Genomic DNA, 23,424 nt, shown 5'->3' with positions numbered 1-23,424 from the left:
TGCCTGCCTCACAACGAAACAAGAACTCCATGATTTCTTCTCCAAGATATTGCATTGGTATTGGTTTATTATTGTCACTGGTACTGAGGTACAGTGAAAAACTTGTCTTGCATACTGTTCATACAGATCAATTCATTACACAGTGCATTGAGTTAGTACAGGGTAAAAACAATAACAGAATACAGAGTACGGTGTCACAGCTACAGAGGAAGTGCAGTGCAGATAGACAATAAGGTGTAAGGTCATAACAAGGTAAATTGTGAGGTCAAGAGTCCATCTCATCGTACAAGGGAACCATTCAATAGTCTTATAATAGTGGGATAGAAGCTGTCCTTGAGCTTGGTGGTATGAGCCCTCAGGCTCCTGTATATTCTGCCTGATGGGAGAGGTGAGAAGAGAGAATGACCTGGGTGGGTGGGGTCTTTGATTATGCTGGCTGTTTCACCAAGGCAGTGAGAGGTATAGTCCATGGAAGCAATTGCCATACCAAGCCATGTTGCATCCAGATAGGATGCATTGATAAAAGTTGGTGAATGTCAAAGGGGACATGCCAAATTTCTTTAGCCTCCTGAGGAAGTAGAGGTGCTGGTGAGCTTTCTTGGCCATGGTGTCTGTGTGGTTGGACCAGAACAGGCTATCGGTGATGTTTACTCCTAGGAACTTGAAGCTCTCAATCCTCTAGACCTCAGCACCATTGATGTAGACAGGTGCATGTACACCGCCCCCTTTCCTGAAGCCGATGACTAGCTCTTTTGTTTTGCTGACATTGAGGGAAAGGTTGTTGTCATGACACTATGACACTAAGCTCTCTATCTCCTTCCTGTACTCCGACTCATCGTTATTTGAGTTATGGCCCACTATGGTGGTATCATCTGCAAGCTTGTAGATAGAGTTAGAGCAGAATCTGGCCACGCAGTCATGAGTATATAGGGAGTAGAGCAGCAGGCTGAGGATGCAGCCTTGTGGGGCACCAGTGTTGAGAATAATCATGCTGGAGGTGTTGATGCCTATCCTCATTGATTGCAGTCGTTGGTCAGAAAGTCAAGGATCCAGTTGCAGAGAGAGGTGTTGAGTCCCAGGTCTTGGCGTTTGGTGATGAGTTTGCTTGGAATTATAGTGTTGAAGGTGGAGCTGTAGTCAATATACAATAGTCTAACATAGGGGTCTTTACTGTCCAGATGCTCCAGAGATGAGTGTAGGGCCAGCGAGATGACATCCACTGTAGACCTGTTTCGGTGGTAGGCGAATTGCAGTGGGTCGAGGTTTTCTGGGAGGCTGGAGTTGATGCGTGCCATGACCAGCCTCTTGAAGCAGTTCATGATGGTGGATGTCAGAGCCACTGGTTCAGTAGTCATTAAGGCATGTTACCTTGTTTTTCTTAGGTACCGGGATAATAGTGGTCTTCTTAAAGCAGGTGGGAACCTGAGATTGAAGCAGGGACAGGTTAAATATGTCTGCAAATACCCCCGCCAGTTGATCAGCACAATATCTGAGGTCACGGCCAGGGACACCATCCAGGCCAGATGCTTTCCTCGGGTTCACTCTCCGGACGACTGATCTTACGTCCTTGTCGGTGACCATGGGTTCAATTGCATTGGAGGCTGTCAGGGTGTGTGGTGACAAACCACGTCTCTTGTGTTCAAAACACGCATAGAATGTGTTAAGCTCATCAGGAAGGGACACACTGTTGACTATGCTGCCCAACTTCGTTTAGTAGCCCGTCATAACATGTAAGCACTGACACAACTGACAGCTGGTCTGGGACTCTATTTTGAATCGGTATTGTCACTTGGCATCTCTGATAGCTTTACAGAGGTCGTATCTCGATTTCTTGTAAAGGTCAGGGTAACCTGATTGGAATGCAGCAGTCCTCAACTTCATCCACGGTTTCCAGTTTGGGAACACCCGTATTGTCCTCTTTGGTACACAGTCCTCAACACACTTGCTGTTAAAGTCCATAATGGTGGTGACATACTCATCTAGGCTGGCACCTGATTCTTTGAACATGGACCAGTCCACTGACTCAAAGCAGTCGCGTAGAAGCTCATCTGTTTCCCCAGATCAGCACTGCAAGACTTTCTGTACTGGATCCTCCTGTTTCAGTTTGCAGGGAGAAGGAGCACAGCCTGGTGGTCTGATTTGCCAAAGTGAGGGTGAGGGGTGGCTTGGAAGGCATCTTTGATGGTTGTCTAGCAATGGTCAAGGGTGTTAGGGCCTCTGGTGGGACAGGAGACATGCTGGTAGTACTTTGGTAATACACTCTTGAGGTTGGCCTGGTTGAAGTCACCTGGAATAATGTTATTCAGCAAGGTCATTTTTCATGGAAAGACTAATAAGTAACAGAATTTGCAAGACTACCTAATTTCCAGAAAAATACCTGGAACGAAATTGGGTTAGTTAGCACCATTTTTGGATGACAAGTACCAGTAGAGAGTACATGACATTTGTGGGGTAAATCGCATTTCACAGATATTGGTGAGGTCATTAGTAATGCCCAGAAATATGCAAAGCAGGCAGTAAATGAAATTGCTTGATTCAGCATCAGCAGTGCCATTTTGGAACTCAACCCTCTAGCTACTGCCCTCTCTGAATCATATGTTCTACTGGATCTATTTAAGTGAATTATCAACAGATTTGTTGGTGACTGATCTCAGCTGCAGAAGTCTGCAGGGAATGATCTGGCAAGTGCTAACTTAAAGACTTCTGCAGAAAACAGTTACTGCAGGACATGCCACATTAGTAGACATTCCCCTTACTGGGAGCAACACTGGGAGAATGAGCAGAGGGCACCAAGAGCAGGACCAGCTGCCAGAAGAGGGTTGTAGAAGGAGAGAAGGCCTCTCAACAGGAGCCCACATCTGCACAAAATGCTCAGGGAGAAAGTCACCTACTTAATTTCAGCAAGACACAATATGTGAGAGGTCTGCACTTCAATAAGGATGTCCTCACTAAATACCGCCACTTGCACGCAATCAGAACTGTAACCCTGGAGCAGGGTTAGGACAGCATTTCTAGTGGAAGTCAAGCAGATATTGTGACATTTTACAGTTTCCATCCACTTTTGCTTAGAGAATTCACTCAATCTCTTTATTCAAAGAGAGCTAACTTCATTTCATTCTCTCTTGCCAAGGACTTGGCCAGGATTGCAGGCCTCCCCATGTTGCAGGGTCCAGTTAACTCCATGCACGGAGTTTTGTGGGTGCCGTATATCCTGTTGCTCTGTAGCAGAGGTACTTTCCACTCCATCAGCATCCAGGTGGTACGTGACCGTAGGCAGTATATAAATGGAGAATTTACTGGGATAATCCATAGCTTTCATTCTGTGAGAATTGGCTGTGACAACATAGCAACCCAAAGAATGGATGGCAGGGCTATCCTCTGAGAACATGGGTAACAGCTTTGGTGCAAGAACATAATAACATGTAAGAAGTCTGATAAAGCAGATCATTTGCTTGCTAAAATAGTGCTTCCACTCCTGGGTGGAATTGGGCTTGCAACTGCACCTGAACCCCTTTGGTTAGTTCCTGCTGCCTCAGTTTTTGTGATCCTGCCCTGCCAGAGAGAGGGAGTGTGCCAGTAAATATGAAGCGATCTGTTTCATTGATGTGTACATCATGGTTAAGTAGCTGGGAGTGAATGTAAGCTGCAAGATGTTGAGGTGAGGCTTGCAGCAACGCAAAGTATGTGAGGATGCTTCGGAGAAGAGAGTACTCAGCAAGAGACCTGATTAATAGAATTTGTTGATAGTTGAGTATGAAGAACTAATTAGTTTCTAAACCCGGCAGTGCAATTTATCAGGTGATATTTGAAGATGTGTTCCTGATTGTGGCCATTTCTGCAAGGTCACTGAATATTTTGTAGGACATTGTCTGGTCTTTGGAGCTTGCGTCACAGCACTGACCACGTGACTCTCTATTTCCCGTAGATTCTGACCATGAGTCCAGTGGGCCTGTATGTACCTTAAAATACAGTTTCTCACATGGTTTTTCCCAGTTTAGCTGCTGGATCAACTGCCAGAACTTGCTCCAGCTACTACACCTCCTCTTTAACAGGTTCATTAAACATTGATTAACACTCAAGGTATCGGCACCCTGCTGATGCCTCTAGCCAATGAACAGTACAGTTGTTACTGACAGGGCACCAAAACATTATAATAATCTGAGAGTGTGAAATTGGTGTTGCAATTATTGTGAGAGGGTTACTCAAGCATCACAAACCCAGCACCTGTTTTCATTAGTACATCATCATTAAGGTCTGTACTGCTTATTCATTGTTTGGCTTTAGAATGTGAAATTGGGTGCCAGTTTGGAAAACAGGCTCTCCATTATGAAGTGATGCCAATAAGTGATCTTATTTATTCAGATTTGTCATCCTTAAGTTCCATGAAAATGTTTATTCCACATTGACTCTAGAAATACTTGTAAGACCAATCAATGCACTGGAGCTTCTAACAGTGTGATAATATCTGGTGTAAAAAAAAACAAACTTTCTACATGCTGCCTTTATTACCCTTAGGACTTCTTAAAACATTTCGCAGAAAAAGAAATACTTTTGAAGTGTGGTCACCATTATAATGTGGGGTACTATGGCAGCCAATATACTCACAGCAATATTCTACAATTACTCTGAGATACATGATTGGATAATGTGTTTTAATAGACAATAGACAATAGGAGCAGAAGTAGACCATTCGGCCCTTCGAGTCTGCACCGCCATTTTGAGATCATGGCTGATCCTCAACAATCAATATCCTGTTCCTGCCTTGTCCCCATATCTCTTGATTCCCCTATCTATAAGAAACCTATCTAGCTCCTTCTTGAAAGTGCCCAGAGAATTGGCCTCCACTGCCCTCTGAGGCAGTGCATTCCACAAATTCACAACCCTCTGGGAGAAGAAGTTTTTCCTCACCTCTGTCCTAAATGGCCTAGCCCTTATTCTCAAATCATGCCCCCTGGTCCTGGACTTCCCCAACATCTGGAACAAATTTCCTGTCTCTATCTTGTCCAATCCCTTAATAATCCTGTATGTTTCAATCAGATCCCCTCTCAATCTTCTCAATTCCAGCGTGTACAATCCCAGTCTCTCCAACCTCTCAGCATAAGACAGTCCCGACATCCCCGGAATTAACCTCGTAAACCTACGCTGCACGCCCTCTATAGCCAGGATATCCTTCCTTAACCCTGGAGACCAAAACTGTACACAATACTCCAGGAGTGGTCTCACCAGGGCCCTGTACAAATGCAAAAGAATCTCTTTGCTTTTGTACTCAATTCCCCTTGTAATACAGGCCAACATTCCATTAGCCTTCATCACTGCCTGCTGTACTTGCTCATTCACTTTCAGTGACTGATGAACAAGGACTCCTAGATCCCTTTGTATTTCCCCCTTACCTAACTCCACACCATTCAGATAATAATCCGCCTTCCTGTTCCTGCTCCCAAAGTGGATAACCTCACACTTATCCACATTAAACTTCATCTGCCAAGTATCTGCCCACTTACCCAACCTATCCAAATCACCTTGAATTCTCCTAACTTCCTCTACACATGTCGCACTGCCACCCAACTTTGTATCATCAGCAAACTTGCTAATGTTATTCACAATGCCTTCATCTAAAGCATCAACATAGATCGTAAACAGCTGTGGTCCCAGCACCGAGCCCTGTCGCACCCCACTAGTCACGGCCTGCCATTCTGAGAAACATCCATTCACCCTTACCCTTTGTTTCCTATCCGCCAACCAGTTTTCTATCCATGTTAATACCCGCCCCCCCAATTCCATGAGCCCTAATTTTACCCACCAATCTCCTGTGCGGCACTTTATCAAATGCCTTCTGAAAGTCGAGGTATACAACATCCACTGAATCTCCCTCGTCTATTTTCCTGGTTACATACTCAAAAAACTCCAGTAGATTAGTCAAGCATGATTTGCCCTTGGTAAATGATGTTGGTTGAAGGATTAATCAGGACACTGGAAAGGATATGGCTGTTCTTCTTTGTATAGTGTAATACATTTTGTTTACTTTATCTTGCATAAATGTGAATGAAACAAAATATAGTATAAGATACATTTTCAGGAGTAGGCATTGTGGAGTCTTTTGCACTGCAGAAGGAGGCCATTTAGCCCATCATGCCTATTCTGGTCAAAAGTGGACTTTTGGTCTATAGCCTGTCACAAGATCACAAGACAAGGGAGCAGAAGCAGGCCATTCGGCCCATCGAGTCTGCTCCAAGGAAAGGGAAATAGAAATGAGAAATGGGGAATGGGGGAAGAAGAAGAAAAAAAACTATTCTAATCCCAATTACCGGCCTTATCCCCATACCCCTTGATATCCTGACTATTTACATATCTATCTATCTCCTCCTTGAACGCCCACACTGATCTGGCTTCCACTGCTGTACGTGGCAAGGAGTTCCACAAATTCACCACCCTCTGGCTAAAGAAATTTTTCCTCATCTCTGTTCTGAAACATATTCTTTATAAATCCTTCTCCAACTCCACATCTCTGACAGCTGTGCTCCCTAATTCTGACCCTGAATTTTACTCCATTCCAGTATCATTGACAGATTCTTTAGCCATGTTGACCAACCTTTGAAACTGTCTTTCTGTAGCTCTTTATCTCACACTCTTTTAAAACCTATTCAAACTCACTCTTTACAGCTTTTTTTTCCCTCTTAATTCTTTTGTTATTGTTCTCTGTCCAATTTTGAATTTTGAAGTACTTTGCAAAAGAAAGTTGGATCATTATGCTTTAGGAGCTGATAGTGTAAAATTTAGTTTTACCCAGAGTAGATTGTGATTATTTTCAGAAGTCACAGTAATTGTGAAAATGGACCAGGCACAATCCACTTTAATGCACTGGACCTTTTCACAATTTCAGGCATTGCCCAAATTCCATCATTGTTTGCTAACACTCATTTCCCACTGTACAGTAAATTGGAAGTGAAACATCCACACTACAACAGTCATGGATGAGTCCTGATGAAGGTCTCGGCCTGAAACGTCAACTGTTTATTTCCCTCCAGAGATGCTGCCTGACCTGCTGAGTTCCTCCAGCACTTTTTGTGTATTGCTCCAGATTCTAGCATCTGCAGAATTTCTTGTGTCTCAGTCATGGAACAAGCTCTGTAGAAGCCAAAGCACCTTGTGATTGTTTATTGTTTTTCTTGAAACTTAAAGGAACATTCTACTAACATTGGGAAACCTAAGGTGGTGGTGAGCTGCATACTTAAACCACTGCAGCTCTTCTGATGAAGGTACTCCTAGAGTGCTATTGGGTAGAGAGTTCCAGGATTTAGACCCAACACTGATGAAGGGAAGGCAATATATTTTTTAGACAAGACGAGATGAAGCTTGGAGGGAAACCTGCAGGTGGTGGCATTCTCTTGGACATCCTGCCCTTGTCCTTCTTGATGGTAAAAGTTGCAGGTTTGGAAGGTGAAGTTGCATGGGTGAGCACTAGCAGTGGATTTTGTAGATAGTACCCTCTGCATCCATGGTGTGCCAGTGGTGGAGAGAATAAATGTTTAGGGCAGTTAATGGCATGCTTTCAAGTGAGCTACTTTCTCCTATGTTGCCTTGAGCTTCTTGAGAGTTATTGGTGCTGCACTCATCCAGGCAAATGGAGAATATTCACGCTTCTGACTTGTGTTTTACATGTTCTAATTGTGTTCTTTCTCGTAAAATGTGTGTATAATTTATGTTTAATTTATGTTTTTCTTGTGACTGTTGCTATGTGCCTGTGATGCTGCTGCAAGTAAGTTTTTCATTGCACCTGTGCATACATGTACTTGTGCATATGGCAATAAACTCGACTCTGTGAAGATGATGGAAAGGTCTTGGGGTGTCGCAAGTGAGCCACTCATCACAGGATATACGCAACCTCTGATCTGCTCTAAGTTACAGTATATATGTATATGGCTAGTCATGTTGAGTTACTGGTCAGGATATTGATCTTGGAGCACTCAGTGATGTCAAGGGTGGTGGTTTGACTCTGTAATACTGAAAATGGTTATTTTTTTGCACTAGCCATTGTCGTGTGATTGTCATCCAGGTCTTGCTGCATTCAGGCAAGGACTGCTTCATTTGCTGAGGTGTTGCAAATGGAATTGAACATTGTGCAACCATCAGCAAAATCCCCACTTCCAACTTTATGTAGGAAGAAAGGTCATTAATGAATCAGCTGAAGATGGTTTGGGCTGGGACACTGCCTTGAGGAACTCCTGTAGTGATGTCCTGGGCCTGTGGTAATTGACCTCGGCAACCAAGATCAGTTTTGTTTGTGCAAAGTATGACTCCAGCCACTGGAGTATTTTCTCTTTGATGGCCATTGGCCAGTTTTTTCAGGGCATCATGATCTCACGCTTCCTCAAATGCTCCTTTGATGTCAAGGGCAGTCAATTTCATTTCATCTCTAAAATTTAGCTCTTTGGTCCATGTTTGGACCAGAGCTGTGATGAGGTTTGAAACCAATGTTGTCTTGACAAAATTTAAAATGGACGTTGGTGAGTAGCTTCCATTATTTTGCTGATGATTGAGAGTAGACTGATCAGATTTGTCCTGCTTTCTTGTTGCTGAGACACCCATTTAGTGAATACCTCAGTGGTGACTCCACGGGCAGCAAATCATGACTGGAGGTGCCTCGTTGGTCATGGCTAGCCACTCAAAATAGGTTAAGACCTTGGGGAAAGAGGCAAAGGCATGCCTATCATTGATGCTAAAGCCCCAATGGTCGTCAGAAATGGCACAGCCTTCCTCTCTGATGAGCAAAGTATTCACAGACTTAGTTTTTCTAAGGCAGACAGAATTCAGGCAGCCAATGCCTTACAGTGAGGGTCAGATCCTAGGATTTTTTAGTTGGGTCAAGGATAAGGTGTCGGTTTCTCGCATCACAGCAAGTGCTTCCAGTGGGTTACCAGAGTGACTGAATGATTTACAAAATTAATTAAATTATTAAGCAAAAGGTACAGCCAATGAAACCATTCTTTTAGATTGAATTTGGACTGGTCTTATGGATTATTTGAAGTGTCCCTCCTTTCCTGTGGGCTGAATTTATTTCCTTCACATTAGCAATGATGCAAGTCCTCAGTTCCTCATCTGCTTAATTGAGAATTTCCTCAGTTTAATAATTCCTGGCATTAAACATGCTTATCAAAATTGCTAAATCCTTTTATGTGGCTATATCCACTTCAATGATCGTGGATTGATTGGAATCAACTTCAAGTATCAGGATTCTGCGTTTATCCAATTGTTTGGTTAACTGGCTTCTTTCTATGCTGTTTTTTTCAGAGAACCAAGAAAGATCGTTCTCCACAAAGGATCAACGGGTTTAGGCTTTAACATTGTCGGTGGCGAAGATGGTGAAGGGATCTTTGTTTCGTTCATTCTGGCAGGTGGACCAGCAGACCTCAGTGGAGAGCTACGAAGAGGAGATCGGATTTTATCTGTGAGTGATAACCATTTTTATTGAAGACAAGAAAATATCCTTAGTATCAATAAAGTGATATCAAATGTAGCATCTGTACTTGGACAAAATCCCATTGAAACTAACTGGCTTACTGAGACTAGATTCTGCCTCTCTGAAGATGAGGAAAAGTTAATTAGTATAGTTTTGCCAAGCACAGGAGGATGAAATAGCAATGTGGAGCAGCAGCACAAAACCATGGATCAAATTTCAACTGCATACACTTCTCTGCCACTGTCTTGCCCTGAATATCAGGAAGGAATCAGAATCAGGTTTATTATCACTGACTTAAATGTTGTGAAATTTGTTGCTTTGTGGCAGCAGTACAGTGCAAAGACATAAAATTACTATAAATTACGAAATAAATAAATAGTGCAGAAAAGAAGGAATAATGAGGAAGTGTTCATGGACCGTTCAGAAATCTGATGGCAGAGGGGAAGAAGCTGTTTCTAAGAAGGTATGCCCAAATAAGAGAAGTACCACTACACAGTGGGTGGGGGTGAGAGGAGAGGAGTGAGTAGCTGGACTCACTTTTCCTTGTTGTGAAGGCAATGTTATTCAACAGTTAGAAATGGACCCTGCATGATAGGGAGGAAACTACAGTGGCATGCAAAAGTTTGGGCACCCCTGGTCAAAATTTCTGTTACTGTGAATAGCTAAGCGAGTAAAAGATGGCATAAAGTTAAAGATGACATATTTCTTTAATATTTTAAGAAAGATTACTTTTTTATTTCCATTGTTGTACAGCTTCAAAATAACGAAAAAGGAAAAGGGCCCGAAGCAAAAGCTTGGGCACCTTGCATGGTCAATACTTAGTAACACCCCCTTTGGCAATTATCACAGCTTGCAAACGCTTTCTGTAGCCAGCTAAGAGTCTTTCAATTCTTGTTTGGGGGATTTTCGCCCATTCTTCCTTGCAAAAGGCTTCTAGTTCTGTGAGATTCTTGGGCCGTCTTGCATGCACTGCTCTTTTGAGGTTTATCCACAGATTTTTGATGATGTTTAGGTCGGGGGACTGTGAGGGCCACGGCAAAACCTTCAGCTTGTGCCATTTTAGGTAGTCCTTGTGGATTTTGAGGTGTGCTTAGGATCGTTATCCTGTTGTAGAAGCCATCCTCTTTTTATCTTCAGCTTTTTTACAGATGGTGTGATGTTTGCTTCCAGAATTTGCTGGTATTTAATTGAATTCATTCTTCCCTCTGCCAGCAAAATGTTCCCTGTGCCACTGGCTGCAACACAAGCCCAAAGCATGATCGATCCACCCCTGTGCTTAACAGTTGGAGAGGTGTTCTTTTCATGACATTCTGCACCCTTTTTTCTCCAAACATACCTTTGCTCATTGCGGCCAAAAAGTTCTATTTTAACTTCACCAGTCCACAGGACTTGTTTCCAAAATGCATCAGGCTTGTTTAGATGTTCCTTTGCAAACTTCTGACACTGAATTTTGTGGTGAGGAAGCAGGAAAGGTTTTCTTCTGTTGACTCTTCCATGAAGGTCATATTTGTGCAGGTGTTGCTGCACAGTAGAACAGTGCACCACCACTCCAGAGTCTGCTAAATCTTCCTGAAGGTCTTTTGCAGTCAAACGGGGGTTTTGATTTGCCTTTCTAGCAATCCTATGAGCAGTTCTGTCAGAAAGTTTTCTTGGTCTTCCAGACCTCAACTTGACCTCCACCATCCCTGTTAACTGCCATTTCTTAACTACATTACGAACTGAGGAAACGGCTACCTGAAAACGCTTTGCTATGTTCTTATAGCCTTCTCCTGTTTTGTGGGCATCATTTATTTTAATTTTCAGAGTGCTAGGCAGCTGCTTAGAGGAGCCCATGGCTGCTCATTGTTGGGACAAGTTTTGAGGAGTCAGGGTATTTATAAAGCTTTGAAATTTGCATCACCTGGCCTTTCCTAATGACGACTGTGAACAAGCCATAGCCCTAACAAGCTAATGAAGGTCTGAAACCTTGGTAAAAATTATCTGAGAGCTCAAATCTCTTGGGGTGTCCAAAATTTTGCATGATGCTCCTTTCCTTTTTTTCACTCTAAGATTGTACAAAACAAAAATAATACACTAATCTTGCTTGAAATGTTGAAAAGAATGTTTCATCTTTAACTTTATGACTCTTGGAGATCAGTTCATCTTCTACTCACTTAACTATTCACAGTAACAGAAATTTTGACCAAGGGTGCCCAAACTTTTGCATGCCACTGTATATGTTTAGGTTGGGTGTTGGTGCATGGATATCTTTATTATCTTAGAGGGAGTGAAGGGTTACCTCTAAATGATGAAGACCACCTTCTCACATGTCGAAGTACCTTCACATGGAACAGAAACATACATAAGTTAGAGCAAGTACACTCACAAGTAGGACCTGAGTCTCAGTACAGCTGTAAGTGTCTTTAGTTAAACATGTTGGTTTTAAATCAACCTACATCCTAGCAGGAAGTAGTTTATTCAAATCATCACAAATGAAAATGAAGGCTCCAAATTGGGTGCATTCCTGAGATTAAGGTGGTTATGTTGTGCAGAGTGCAGGGACTTTCACTTTGCATCTAACACATACTTTTTTTTAATCTGGATTGATTAGTGGTATAATGTAGAGAGAAAATTTACAACATGGGTTCTAAATATCTGACAAAACCTGTAATGGAAGAATAGAAAAAACTTTACATTTTATGGCACCCAACCATGCTCTTAGACAAAGAACAGAGAGAGCTTTATATTTTGTGCTGATGTACCCAGTGTTCTCCTTAATCCTGGAATGTTTGCTGGGAGATCATTGAAAGGAAAACTTTATTCCACATTTTAACAGATGTGGTTCTTGACCTGGGCTTGCCTGAATGAGCTTTACTTTGACCTGCCCATTACCTGACTGGAGAAAGCATGATGCTAACTGTACATTCTGGAGGTGGGCAGTGCTCCAGTTCTTATTGCTGATATTCCATACTGTTATTCAAAAAAATATTCAGAGAATTCTTTTGCATCTTTAGGCATATGACTCTTGCTGTTCTATGTATACAGCAACCATTGTAGAAAATTCACATGAAATAACCAGATTATTGATTCTGACTCACTGTTTTGTTTATGCATTCACAGAATGTGGACAGCACTAATAAAACTAGCATTTATTTTCCATCCCTGATTTCTCTTGTAAAGGACATGGTTGATAATCTTCTTCAATCACAGCTGTCTATGTGATGAAGGTACTCGCACAGCAGTGTTATAAAGGAAGTTCCAGGATTCTGACCAGCAATAGCAAAGGAATGAAGATACATTTCCACGTCAGAATTGTGTGTAACTTGCAGGTCCTAGTGTTTCCATTTGCTAGTTGCCTTTCTGGGTGGTATAGATCATTGGTTTGGGAAGTGCTGTTGAAGAAGCTTTGATGAAAGGATCCTTGAAGAAATACAGCATCCCCACTGACTCCTGGGAACCTCTTGCCTATGACTACTCAAAGTGGAAAAGCAGCATTCAAGGTGGCACTGATAACCTCCAAGCTGTGCATTGGGAGTGCATAGTAGCTTTGCGTAAGTGGCAGAAGGACCTGTCTGTTCAGCCAACCACCTCCTGCCCCTCTGTGGAAGTGTGCAGCTCCCACTCTGGCCTCACTAGCCAACGCAGAAACCTTGGAACCAGAGGGGAAGCAAGTCATCCTCAATCCCAAAAAACTGCCTAAGGAGAAGAAGGTCATTTGCTGTAGTGCATCGACAGACGTATTGTACTAGTAGTGAACAGACAGAATATGTGGGAGGTAGATTGTATGTCAATTAAGCAGCTCTTTTGCCCCAGTTGGTGTCATTTTTCTTAAATATTTAAAGTACCCTTATCTAGGTAGCTAAAAGGTATTCCATCACATTCCTGACTTTTGCCTTCTCAATGATGGAAGCACTTTGGGGAATCAGGAGGTGAGTCACAGATCACAGAATACCTATCCTCCATCTTGCTCTTGTAGCCACAGTATTTTTGTGGTTGGACAAGTTACATTTTTTGGTCAGTGGTGACTTCTGTGACACTGAAGTTGGGAGTTTAGTGATCGGAATGCCAGTGAATGTCCAGGGGACGAAGTTGGATTCTCTTTTGCCTGCCATTTTTGTGACACAAAATGTTACTTGCCACTTATGTCCATGTCTGAATGTTACGCAGGACTGCTTTGTTATCTGTGGAGATCCAGATGAAGCTGATCACTAAGCATTCATTGGTGAACATCCATACTTCTGGATAAACTTGCAGAGGATGATTGGATCAAGGACACTGTCCAGTGGAACTCCTGCAGTGATATACTGAAGCTGGGATGTTTAGGCTCTTATAACCAGGACCACCTTGTGATAGATATTACTTTACCCAGTGAAGAATTTTGCCCCCATTTTCCATTGACTTCAGTTTTACGAGGACTCCTGGATGCTACTTGAGCTATATGTTATCCAGTTGCCAAGGGCTATTACCCTCACCTCAGTGTTGGAATTCAGCTCCTTTGCCATGTTTGGACTGAGACTGCTGAAGGTCTAGAGCCAACTGGTCCTGGCAAAATCCAGACTGAGAATCAGAGAGCAAGTTATTGGCGAATAAATTCAGTTAGAAGCACGGTTAATAAATCTCCAGTCATTATTCTGTTGATTGAAAGTAAACCATTGGGCAGTAACTGACTGGATTGCATTTGTCTATTTTTTGACTAAATGTACCTGTGTAATTCTTCACTATTTCGGGTAGATACCAGTATTAGAAGAGCTCAGCCAAAGATTCAAGACCTCAGCACCCACAACTATTGCTGTATGCAGTGTGCTCACTCATTTCTTTACACAAATCAGAATGCATCAATTTGGTTGAAAACTGGCTTCAGTGATGCTGAGGAGGGGAGACACCTCAAGGGAAAGATAATATTCACTCAGGATAACAGCAGGGTAAAAGTAACAAATTTCTTCCCAGTACAGTTGTATCAGTAACATTAGCATTGATTATATCAGCCACTTTCTCATTAGTCCACTTCCAGCATGGGTATAAAAGACAAGACTGCAGAATCTGCAATCATCTTCGGCCTGTAATACAGAACTGAAAGTAAGTCAGTATGGGCCAGTACATTGGACTGGTATGAAAGTGGCTGACAGGAAAATCTTCATTCTCAATATTGTTTTTTTGTGGGACTTCCACTTTTTAGTTGTCCGTCACCATTCACAACTGGATGGGCAAAAACTTTAGAGCCTCAGTCTGACCTAAAAATCAAAAAACCTGCTGATACTGAAAATCTAAAAACAGAAAATGCTGAAACCATTTAGCAGGTCAGGCTGCATATATGGAAAGGGAACCCATTTTCAGAACTGATCTGATCTGTTAATTGTATGGTTGATTAGTTCTATGTATATCGTAACACATCTTTCACTTACCATGCATATAATCTTGTGTTATGGTTTCACCAGGTTAGCACCCATTGTTACATAAAGTTATTGATACTTCAAGCATGCTGTTCTACACTTCTCATTGAATCATTGCTTTTCACAATGACTCAATAGTAATGGTAGAGTGAGGTACATACCAGGCCATGAGGTTACAAATTGTCATGGCATAAAAATATGGCCATTTTGGTGATGGCCGAGATTGCCATGTTAATGCCCAGCTGTGAAGTACTGGATCTGTTCTGAACCTAACTTATTTCACCCGATAAAGGTGCCAAACAATACAGTGGAGGATTTCCTCAGCATGAAAACAAAATTTTGTCTCCACAAGGACTCTGTAGTGGTTACTTGTACAGATACTGATTGGATGAGCTTAAATTGGCTTTCCCTTGCGTTGTTTCATATTGTTTACATATCATGGATTATTAACGAACTCTGCCTTTACAATTATAGTACTTTGATTAAGGTGTGCATGACTCAGTTTTCCCTCGAAGACCCATATCATGCAGAGTTCTCTGGAAGAAAACAGCAACACCTTCCAGGTGGATGCAGTTACTTCTCTGAATTCTACAAAATCATGTAGAGTACGGTCTAAATGTACTGTTTGTCAATTCTGCACAGCTAACAGGTGCTTCCCTGCTTTTGATATTTCTCTGTAAGATTTCTGTTTCAAGACACTGACCATTGCACATGTTGCAGAGAGGCTGCCAGCTGCTTTGACCATTTGTGATTCAGAATTAGGATGGAATTGCTATGGTAACAGTTCTGTCTGAGATCATTATCCTGCCTTGATATCCCCTGTCCTACATTCATTCAAGAACTAAGAATGGTCTGTTACTCACACTTAATTAAAATCCATTTACTTCTTAAAATGTTTTTGGAAGTCCTGCTGCCCAAGTGTGTCTTTCCTAGAATAGTGTCCATCAGGGTGCCTGTTTTCTTCATTACTAATTTGTTATTGCATTCATGTCCCAAACTACTTTTCACCAAGCTGCTCACCTCCCCAGTGCATTTCATTGGAACTTCCATTTCCTGAGGCAGAAGGGAACTTAGGATAGTCAGCAATGAAAAATAAAGATTTCTTCCCAGCGTATAAAATCATCATATTTTATACAACTCTCCCTATTTCAGTGCTTTCTCTAAACTCTAATTTGAGATATGAAGGCAATGTTCATCAGAACTACATTTATATTGTTCAGGTTGAGATGCTGTTGGATCATGGAACTGCTTGACAGAAAAGACTAAAGTCTATCTGGATTGCCTTCCAACATCCTGGGAGTTGCTTAATACAATGATAGTGGACATTAACAAACTGTAGGAATCAAACTTATCTTTTTGACTGTAATGGACTCAGATTTAACAAATGAAAAATCCCACTGGTGGTGAACTTTCAGAACCTTGGATCCAAAGCCACCTGTTCCTTCTGAGCCTGCTGCACCTACAATATTCCATGTCCCAAATTTCTGTACTGTATTCAACACTGTATCCCAAAATGTTATTATTTTGGAAGAAATCAGTCAAATATTGTTTTTTGAACAAGATGCAGGGTGGCAAGTTTCTCAGTCCAATCTGTAGTCCTGAGTCAAGTTAATTCTTCATTAATGTGATACATCCATTTCACTGTCACAGGTTTCCATCAACTGAGTGGAACTTGACTGTCTTGGATATGTTTTAAATAATTCTGCCTGTTTGTTTCAGGTAAATGGTGTTAACCTTCGGAGCGCTACACATGAGCAGGCAGCAGCTGCACTGAAAAGAGCTGGTCAGACTGTGACCATCGTAGCTCAGTACCGACCAGAAGGTAGGCATGTATGGAATGGGGCAGTTGACTTCATTTGAGATCAGTGTGTTGTTACTTGTGATGTGCTTCAATGCTACAGTTGTCTACTTTACATTGCACCTTATATTGTCAGTTTTTCCACTTCTATGTTTAAACAAAATCTAATATGCAATACTGTTTAGTTATAGTACTTGAGTAGGGTAATAACCCAGACAAAATGCTACAGCTGAAGAAATCTCCAAAGGCGATTTCAATAAGTATTTGTTTATTCCACTTCCAATGCACTGTATACTTTTCAAGATATTAATCCACTTTCTCATTCAGGAAAGAAAATGGGAAATTGTTGCATTTCTGAGTGTGCTGAATGTTCGGAGTCCTTGGCCATTCTGTCTTATAACAGTACCTAAACTTCCAAAGTAATTTGTTGATTGTAAGATGTTTGAGGCAAGGAAAGGTGCTATATTAACGCATGTCCCTTTCTCCTTCACAAATGGTGCGATGTTTACAGCCTCTGGGAGCTATGGAAACACCAATGGTAAACTCAGGGAAAAGATAATTCAACCTCTGTGCCAAAAGAACAAAATAATACCATTAGCTATCAGTGAGACAAATCCAAAACAAGTACATGATTTGAAATGATCAGAGATTGATATGATCAAGTGAAAACTGAAATTGGTGGAGCACCAATTTTACTCATTCACATGGAGATCTTGTTCATCTTTCAAGAAAAATCCCAAACACTTCATTTACAAAGAATTACTTTAATGGGGTGTCATTGGTGATACTGAAATGGATACAGCATCCTTTTTTATATACAATAAAAAGAACGATCACATATATGGTCAATGTTTTTGTGATGTTGATTGGCAGACAAAGCTGATCAGGATGTGTGATGAATCTCTTGCCATCCTTTGGGTAATCCCATGGAGTCTTTAACAAGAGAGGGGGATGGAAATCAGAGAGGGGTGGAGAGGAGTGCAGCTGTATCACCACTACATAATGTCCTTCGTGGGCTATGAAGTAGGTGGGTTTGGTGGGGGTGCTGTTTGGTGGGTAGGGGGGTGGGCTGTGGTAGGATATTAGGAGATTCATTGGGGTTAGAGGGGGTATGGATCTGACACCAAGGGTTAGAGATTTGTGTCTGTGGGGAGCTTGAAAATCAACACTTTGAATGACAAATTCAGGAATTATTGGTGTAAAGCCACCATTCTCCTGGCCACAATATGCTACCCATTGAAGATATGTTCAATGTCAGTCATTTGTTTTTCTGCAACCCAATTATATTAGGTATCTGGGTCTATCTAAATAAAAAGCAGCCTGCAGCTTCCGGTCTGGCACCTGCACTTACCACGATATCTCTTCTCGCCCTAAGAAAGCAGCTGTTCTTCGGCATCAGGGGATAAGTGTGAACTGGAGTGCAGTGTGTGGTAAGGGGTTGGGGTCTGGACTGTGGGCTGTATGTGTGGGTATGGCCAGAGCCAAGCTTGGGGTTTGGAACACCAAGGGTCAGGGACATGGGTGGTTTGCAGCTGGAGCAGGGATCTGGAGTGCTTTAAACTCACTGGGTTTACTGGAACATTTATTATACCACTGTGTAATGTGTTTTTTAAAAAAAAAGTGAAATAAAAGTATTTGGGTATTAATAGGAGTAACATCTGATAGTCTGGAATATCCACTGGTCCGGCATTACTAAGATCCCAAGGGTTATGGATTATTGGAGTTTTACTGTACCAGGTTAATTTAATTCATTTTTTACCAGCTTAGTACCACAACCATTACTGTGCCATTGGAATCACACCAACATAAGTATATCCACAAATATTAACTCTGGTTGTATCTCAGATAAAACTGTAAGCCAATTCTTTCCAACAGTTTTGCTAGAAGTACACTGAATACTTAAAGTGTTGCTAAATACAGCAACAAGAGCATTTCTTTCCTACCTGTATTATTAGCATTGTTTATAGTCTGTCTCTATTAACATCAAATACAGGTTTAGTTAATTTAGAATAAGTCTTTTCATTAGAGACATTATTCTACTTTTGCACATTTTAGATAAGTTGCACTTCAGTAGATCAGCAGGAGTGAAGAATTCCTTCTAGTATGGAGTTTCTTACTATGCTACCTGTCAATCTGCCGGAAGGGGTGTATGGATCTGTCCTTTGGTTCTAATATTAACAGACAAGACTAAAGGGAAAAAAGAGCTGTAGCACCTGGTGAGAGAAACCTTAAACTGAATTGGTAAATTAAACTGGTAAATTGGTTTATTGTTGTTACATGTACCAAGGTACAGCAAAGAATCTTTGCTTTGCATGCCATCCACACAGATCATTTCATCACATCAGTGCATTGAGGTAGTACAAGGGAAAACAATAACAGAATGCAGAATAAAGTGTTACAGTTACAGAGGAAGTGCAGTGCAGGCAGAGGTGCAAGGCCATAGTGAAGTAATTGTGAGATCAGGAGTCCATTTTATCATACTAGGGGACCAACACACAAAATGCTGGAGGAACTCAGTGGGCTACCAGCATCCATTGGAGGGAAATGGACAGTCGACATTTCAGGTCAAAATCCTTCATCAGGGCTCCTAGGGGACCATTGAATAGTCTTGTAACAGTGGGATAGAAGCTGTCCTTGAGCCCAGTGGTACATGCTTTCAGCCTTTTTTAGGTTTTGCCCAGCAGGGGGGTAGAAGAGTGAATGTCTGGGGTGGGTGGGGTCTTTGAGTATGCTGGCTGCTTTACTGAGGCAGTGAGGAGTGTAGGCAGAGTCCATGGAGGGGAGGCTGGTTTCCGTAATATGCTGAACTCTATCCACAACTCTCTGCAGTTTCTTGCAGTCTCCAGCAGAGCAGTTGCCATACCAAGCCTTGATGCATCCAGATAGGATGCATCACAGTATGGTAAAGCTGTAAAAATTGGTGGGGGTCAAAGGGGACATGCCAAATTTCTTTAGCCTCCTGAGGAAGTAGAGGTGCTGGTGAGCTTTCTTGGCCATGGTGTCTATGTGGTTGGACCAGAACAGGCTATCGGTGATGTTTACTCCTAGGAACTTGAAGCTCTCAACCCTCTCGACCTCAGCACCATTGATGCAGACAGGTGCATGTACACTGCCCCCTTTCCTGAAGTCAATGACCAGCTCTTTTGTTTTGCTGACATTGAGGGAAAGGTTGTTGTCATGACACTATGTCACTAAGCTCTCTATTTCCTTTCTATACTTCAACTCATCATTATTTGAGATATGGCCCACTACGGTGGTATCATCTGCAAACTTTTAGATGGAGTTAGAGCAGAATCTGGCTATGCAGTCATGAGTATATAGGGAGTGAGCAGAGGGCTGAGGACGCAGCCTTGTGGGGCACCAGTGTTGAGAATAATCGTGCTGGAGGTGTTGCTGCCTATCCTTGCTGATCGCAGTCTGTTGGCCAGGCAGTCAAGGATCCAGTTGCAAAGGGAGGTGTTGAGTGCCAGGTCTCGGAGTTTGGAGATGAGTTTGCTTGGAATTATAGTATTGAAGGCGGAGCTGTAGTCAATGTACAATAGTCTAATTTAGACACAAGAGACTGTAGGTGCTGGAATCTGGAGCAACAAACAATTTGCTGGAGGAACTCAGTGGGTCGAGCAGCATCTGTGGGAGGAAAGAAATTGTGGATATTTTGGTTCGAGACCCTGCATCAGGACTGAGAGTGGAGAGGTGAGATGGCCAGCATGGAGAGGAGAAGGGGGTGGCAAGAAAGGATTCCTAGGCGATTGGTGGACTGAGGAGGGGTGCAAGATGACAGGCAGGTGGTGCCAGGTAGGGGAGGTGAGTGGGGGTGGAGTTGGAAGACTCTAGCAGGTAAATGATAGATGGAGGCAGACAAAGAGAGAGGAAAAAGGGAAAAAAACAACAGATGGAGCAGGGTGGGGGGAGGGGAGTGAGAAGATGGGAGACACTGCTGGAGGGAAATAAGAAGTAAAGGAGGTGAGAATGGGAATCATTAGAGGAGAAGGGAGAGGTGAACAACAGTGCAACTGGGTGGGGGTGGGGGAAAACCTGTGTGTGAAGTGGATGTATTTGGGGTGTGGCATGTGAAGCCAGGAGAGGGAAGAGAGCAAAGGTGGGTGAAGGGGGGCTGGGGAGTGTGTGGGAAGGGGTCAGAAAAGGGGAGGACCAGAAGATCAGAAGGAGAGGGAAGGGGGGGAGGGAAAACAAAGAAAGTGGGGGGGGGGGGGGTTTCCTAAAATTGGAAAATTCAATATTTATGCCATTAGGTTTTAGACTACCCAAGCAGAATATAAAGTGTTGCTCCTCCATTTTGCATTGGGCTTTATCCTAGCAGTAGAGAAGGCCAAGGATGGACAGGTCAGTGTGGGATTGGGAAGGGTGGTTGAAATGGTCTGCAACTGGGAACTCAGGATGGCCATTGCAGACTGAGCGTAGGTGCTCTGTGAAACGGTCGCCGAATCTGCTCTTGGTCTCGCCAGTGTAGAGGAGGCCACATTGGGAGTACCAGTTGCAGTAGACAAGTTTGGAGGAGATGCATGTGAACCTTTGCCACACCTGGAAGGACTGTTTAGGTCCCTAGATGGTGGTGAGGGAGGAGGTGATAGGACAAGTGCTGCATCTACTGTGAGGGCAGTGGAAAGTGCCAGGGGTATTTGGGATGTGGAGGGATGAGCGGACCAGGGAGTCACGGAGTAGTCCCTGTGGAAGGCAGAAAGGGGTGGGGAGGAAAAGATAGGGCATGTTACCTTATCTTTCTTAGGTACCGGGATGGTAGTGGTCTTCTTAAAGCAGGTGGGAACCTCAGATTGAAGTAGGGAGCGGTTAAAAATGTCTGCAAATACCCCCTTAGCTGATCTGCGCAGGATCGAAGGACACGGCTGGGGACTCCATCCAGGCAAGATGCTTTCTGCAGATTCACTCTCTGGAGGACGTCTGCAACAGCGACTGTGGGTACAGGTGCATTGAAGGCTGTTGGGGAGGGTGGTGACATTTCATTCCCCTTCTGTTCAAACTGTGCTTAGGATGTGGTAAGTTCATCAGTAAGGGGTGTGTTGTTGTTGGCGATTCTGCCTGACCTTGTCTCATAGTCTGTTAATAGCATGTAAGGCTTGCCACAACTGATGGCTGGTCTTGGACTCAATTTTGGACTGGTGGTGTCTCTTGGCATCGCTGTAGCTTTCCGAAGGTCATATCTCAATTTATTGTGTAGGTCAGGGTTACCCGATTTGAATGCTGCAGTCCTGGACTTCAGTAGGGAACGGATCACCCAGTTCATCCATGGTTTCCTGTTTGGGAACACCTGGAATGACCTCTTTGGTACACAGTCCTCTACACACTTGCTGATAAAGCCCATGATGGTGGTGACATACTCATCTAGGCTGGTTGCTGAGTCTTTGAACATGGATCAGTCTACCAACTCAAAGCAGTTGCATAGAAGTTCATCTATTTCCTCAAACCAGCACTGTATGACTTTCTGTACTGGATCGTCATGTTTCAGTTTGTATGCAGGGAGAAGGAGCTCAGGCTGGTGGTCTGATTTACCAAAGTGAGGGTGGGAGGTGGCTCAGAAGTGCAGCCAGGGCTGGGATCCAGTCTGTGGACCAAGTGTACAGCCAGAGCTAGTGTTGGACTCCAGAATATCAGGGATGAGAAACATAGGTAGGTTTGTGGCCGGAGCTCGGGTCTTGTATAATTTCTGCTCTTTTTAAACATGCTGGAAAATTTATTATACTGTTGTGTAATGTAAAAAAAATGAAATGAAAGTGTGTTTGGATAGTAATTGGAGCAACATCCAATAATCTGGCACTAACAGGGTCTCAAGGGGGGGCCAGCTTATTAGAGCTTTACTGTAATACTAGCCCATGTAAAGGAGATAATTTATCTTCTGTGAGTGAGAGCAAACAGGAAGAAGGATTAGAGTATAGTGTAGGAATAGAACTTTAATTGATGGCAGAGAAATAGATGGAGAAAGTTTTACTGGGAAACGATTTTATATCTAACAAATATCTATATCTGTTGTTAAATATAATTTACATGCTAGAAGTGATACTGCACATAAAGAGACTCTTTAAGACTGTGTGGCTCGAGGAGTCCCTGCAGCAGCAAGTTTATCTTGCCCACAAGGCCCAAGACATCATGTATAATAGAATAGCCTTTGCAAACTTTATGCACACAAAGACCTTTTGCCCACTAACACCTGTTATTGTGGAGCCAGCGGAGGAAGTAGAAGGTGACTGTGGATTATATGCAGGTGGGTGTGGGGAGCTGAGAAGAGTTATGTGGGTTAAGGACATGATCGGATGGGTGAAGGCAGGATTGGGAGAGGTAGAGCAATGTTTGAGAGAAGGAGAAGGGAAGATCGGGTTGGGTTGTCAGATGATCAGTCAGATAGGCGATTAGGCCAGGATCAGTTGGAGTGGGCATCAAGATGTGGACAAAGAGACAAACAGATTTTGGACAGAGAGGAGATTAGAAGCCCTGAGGACATGTACAAAATCTTTGTACTATGGAATAGAATTTCTAGATGAGTTGAGAGATGGCAGATCGACTGTGCCTAGCCTGCCTCACTTCAGCTAGCTGCTTAGAGATGCGCAGCTGCAGGTTAAGTCTCCTTGCTTTTTATCCAAGGTCAAATTTCCAACCTCCATTGCCATGACGATATGAATTTCTGTAAGAAATGTAGTGATCTTAGGTACTGAAAGGATTAACTCAGCTTCTTACTGCAGTAATATTGCTAAACACTCTGACTAACCAATGCAGCAAAGAAGGATTCTTAAAGATCTTGTAATACATGATGCGTGACAAGTGGCATG

At 42.8% G+C, this 23,424-nt stretch overlaps 1 protein-coding gene across 3 annotated transcripts in view; it reads left to right on the top strand.

The window, feature by feature from the left end:
• Positions 1-23,424, top strand: part of dlg3 (discs, large homolog 3 (Drosophila)) — a 212,469-nt gene that overhangs the window by 124,965 nt on the left and 64,080 nt on the right. For all 3 annotated transcript variants that reach the window (XM_052020918.1, XM_052020917.1, XM_052020919.1), the window contains 2 exons: positions 9,289-9,445; positions 16,546-16,648. In XM_052020918.1, coding sequence (XP_051876878.1) covers positions 9,289-9,445; positions 16,546-16,648 — 260 coding nt within the window. The remainder of the gene's footprint in view (positions 1-9,288; positions 9,446-16,545; positions 16,649-23,424) is intronic.

Source organism: Pristis pectinata, chromosome 8, assembly GCF_009764475.1.
Source record: "Pristis pectinata isolate sPriPec2 chromosome 8, sPriPec2.1.pri, whole genome shotgun sequence".
In the NCBI taxonomy this organism is placed as follows: Eukaryota; Metazoa; Chordata; class Chondrichthyes; order Rhinopristiformes; family Pristidae; genus Pristis; species Pristis pectinata.
Note: the sequence above shows the minus strand (reverse complement) of the source record. Positions and strands in the feature narration are given on the sequence as shown.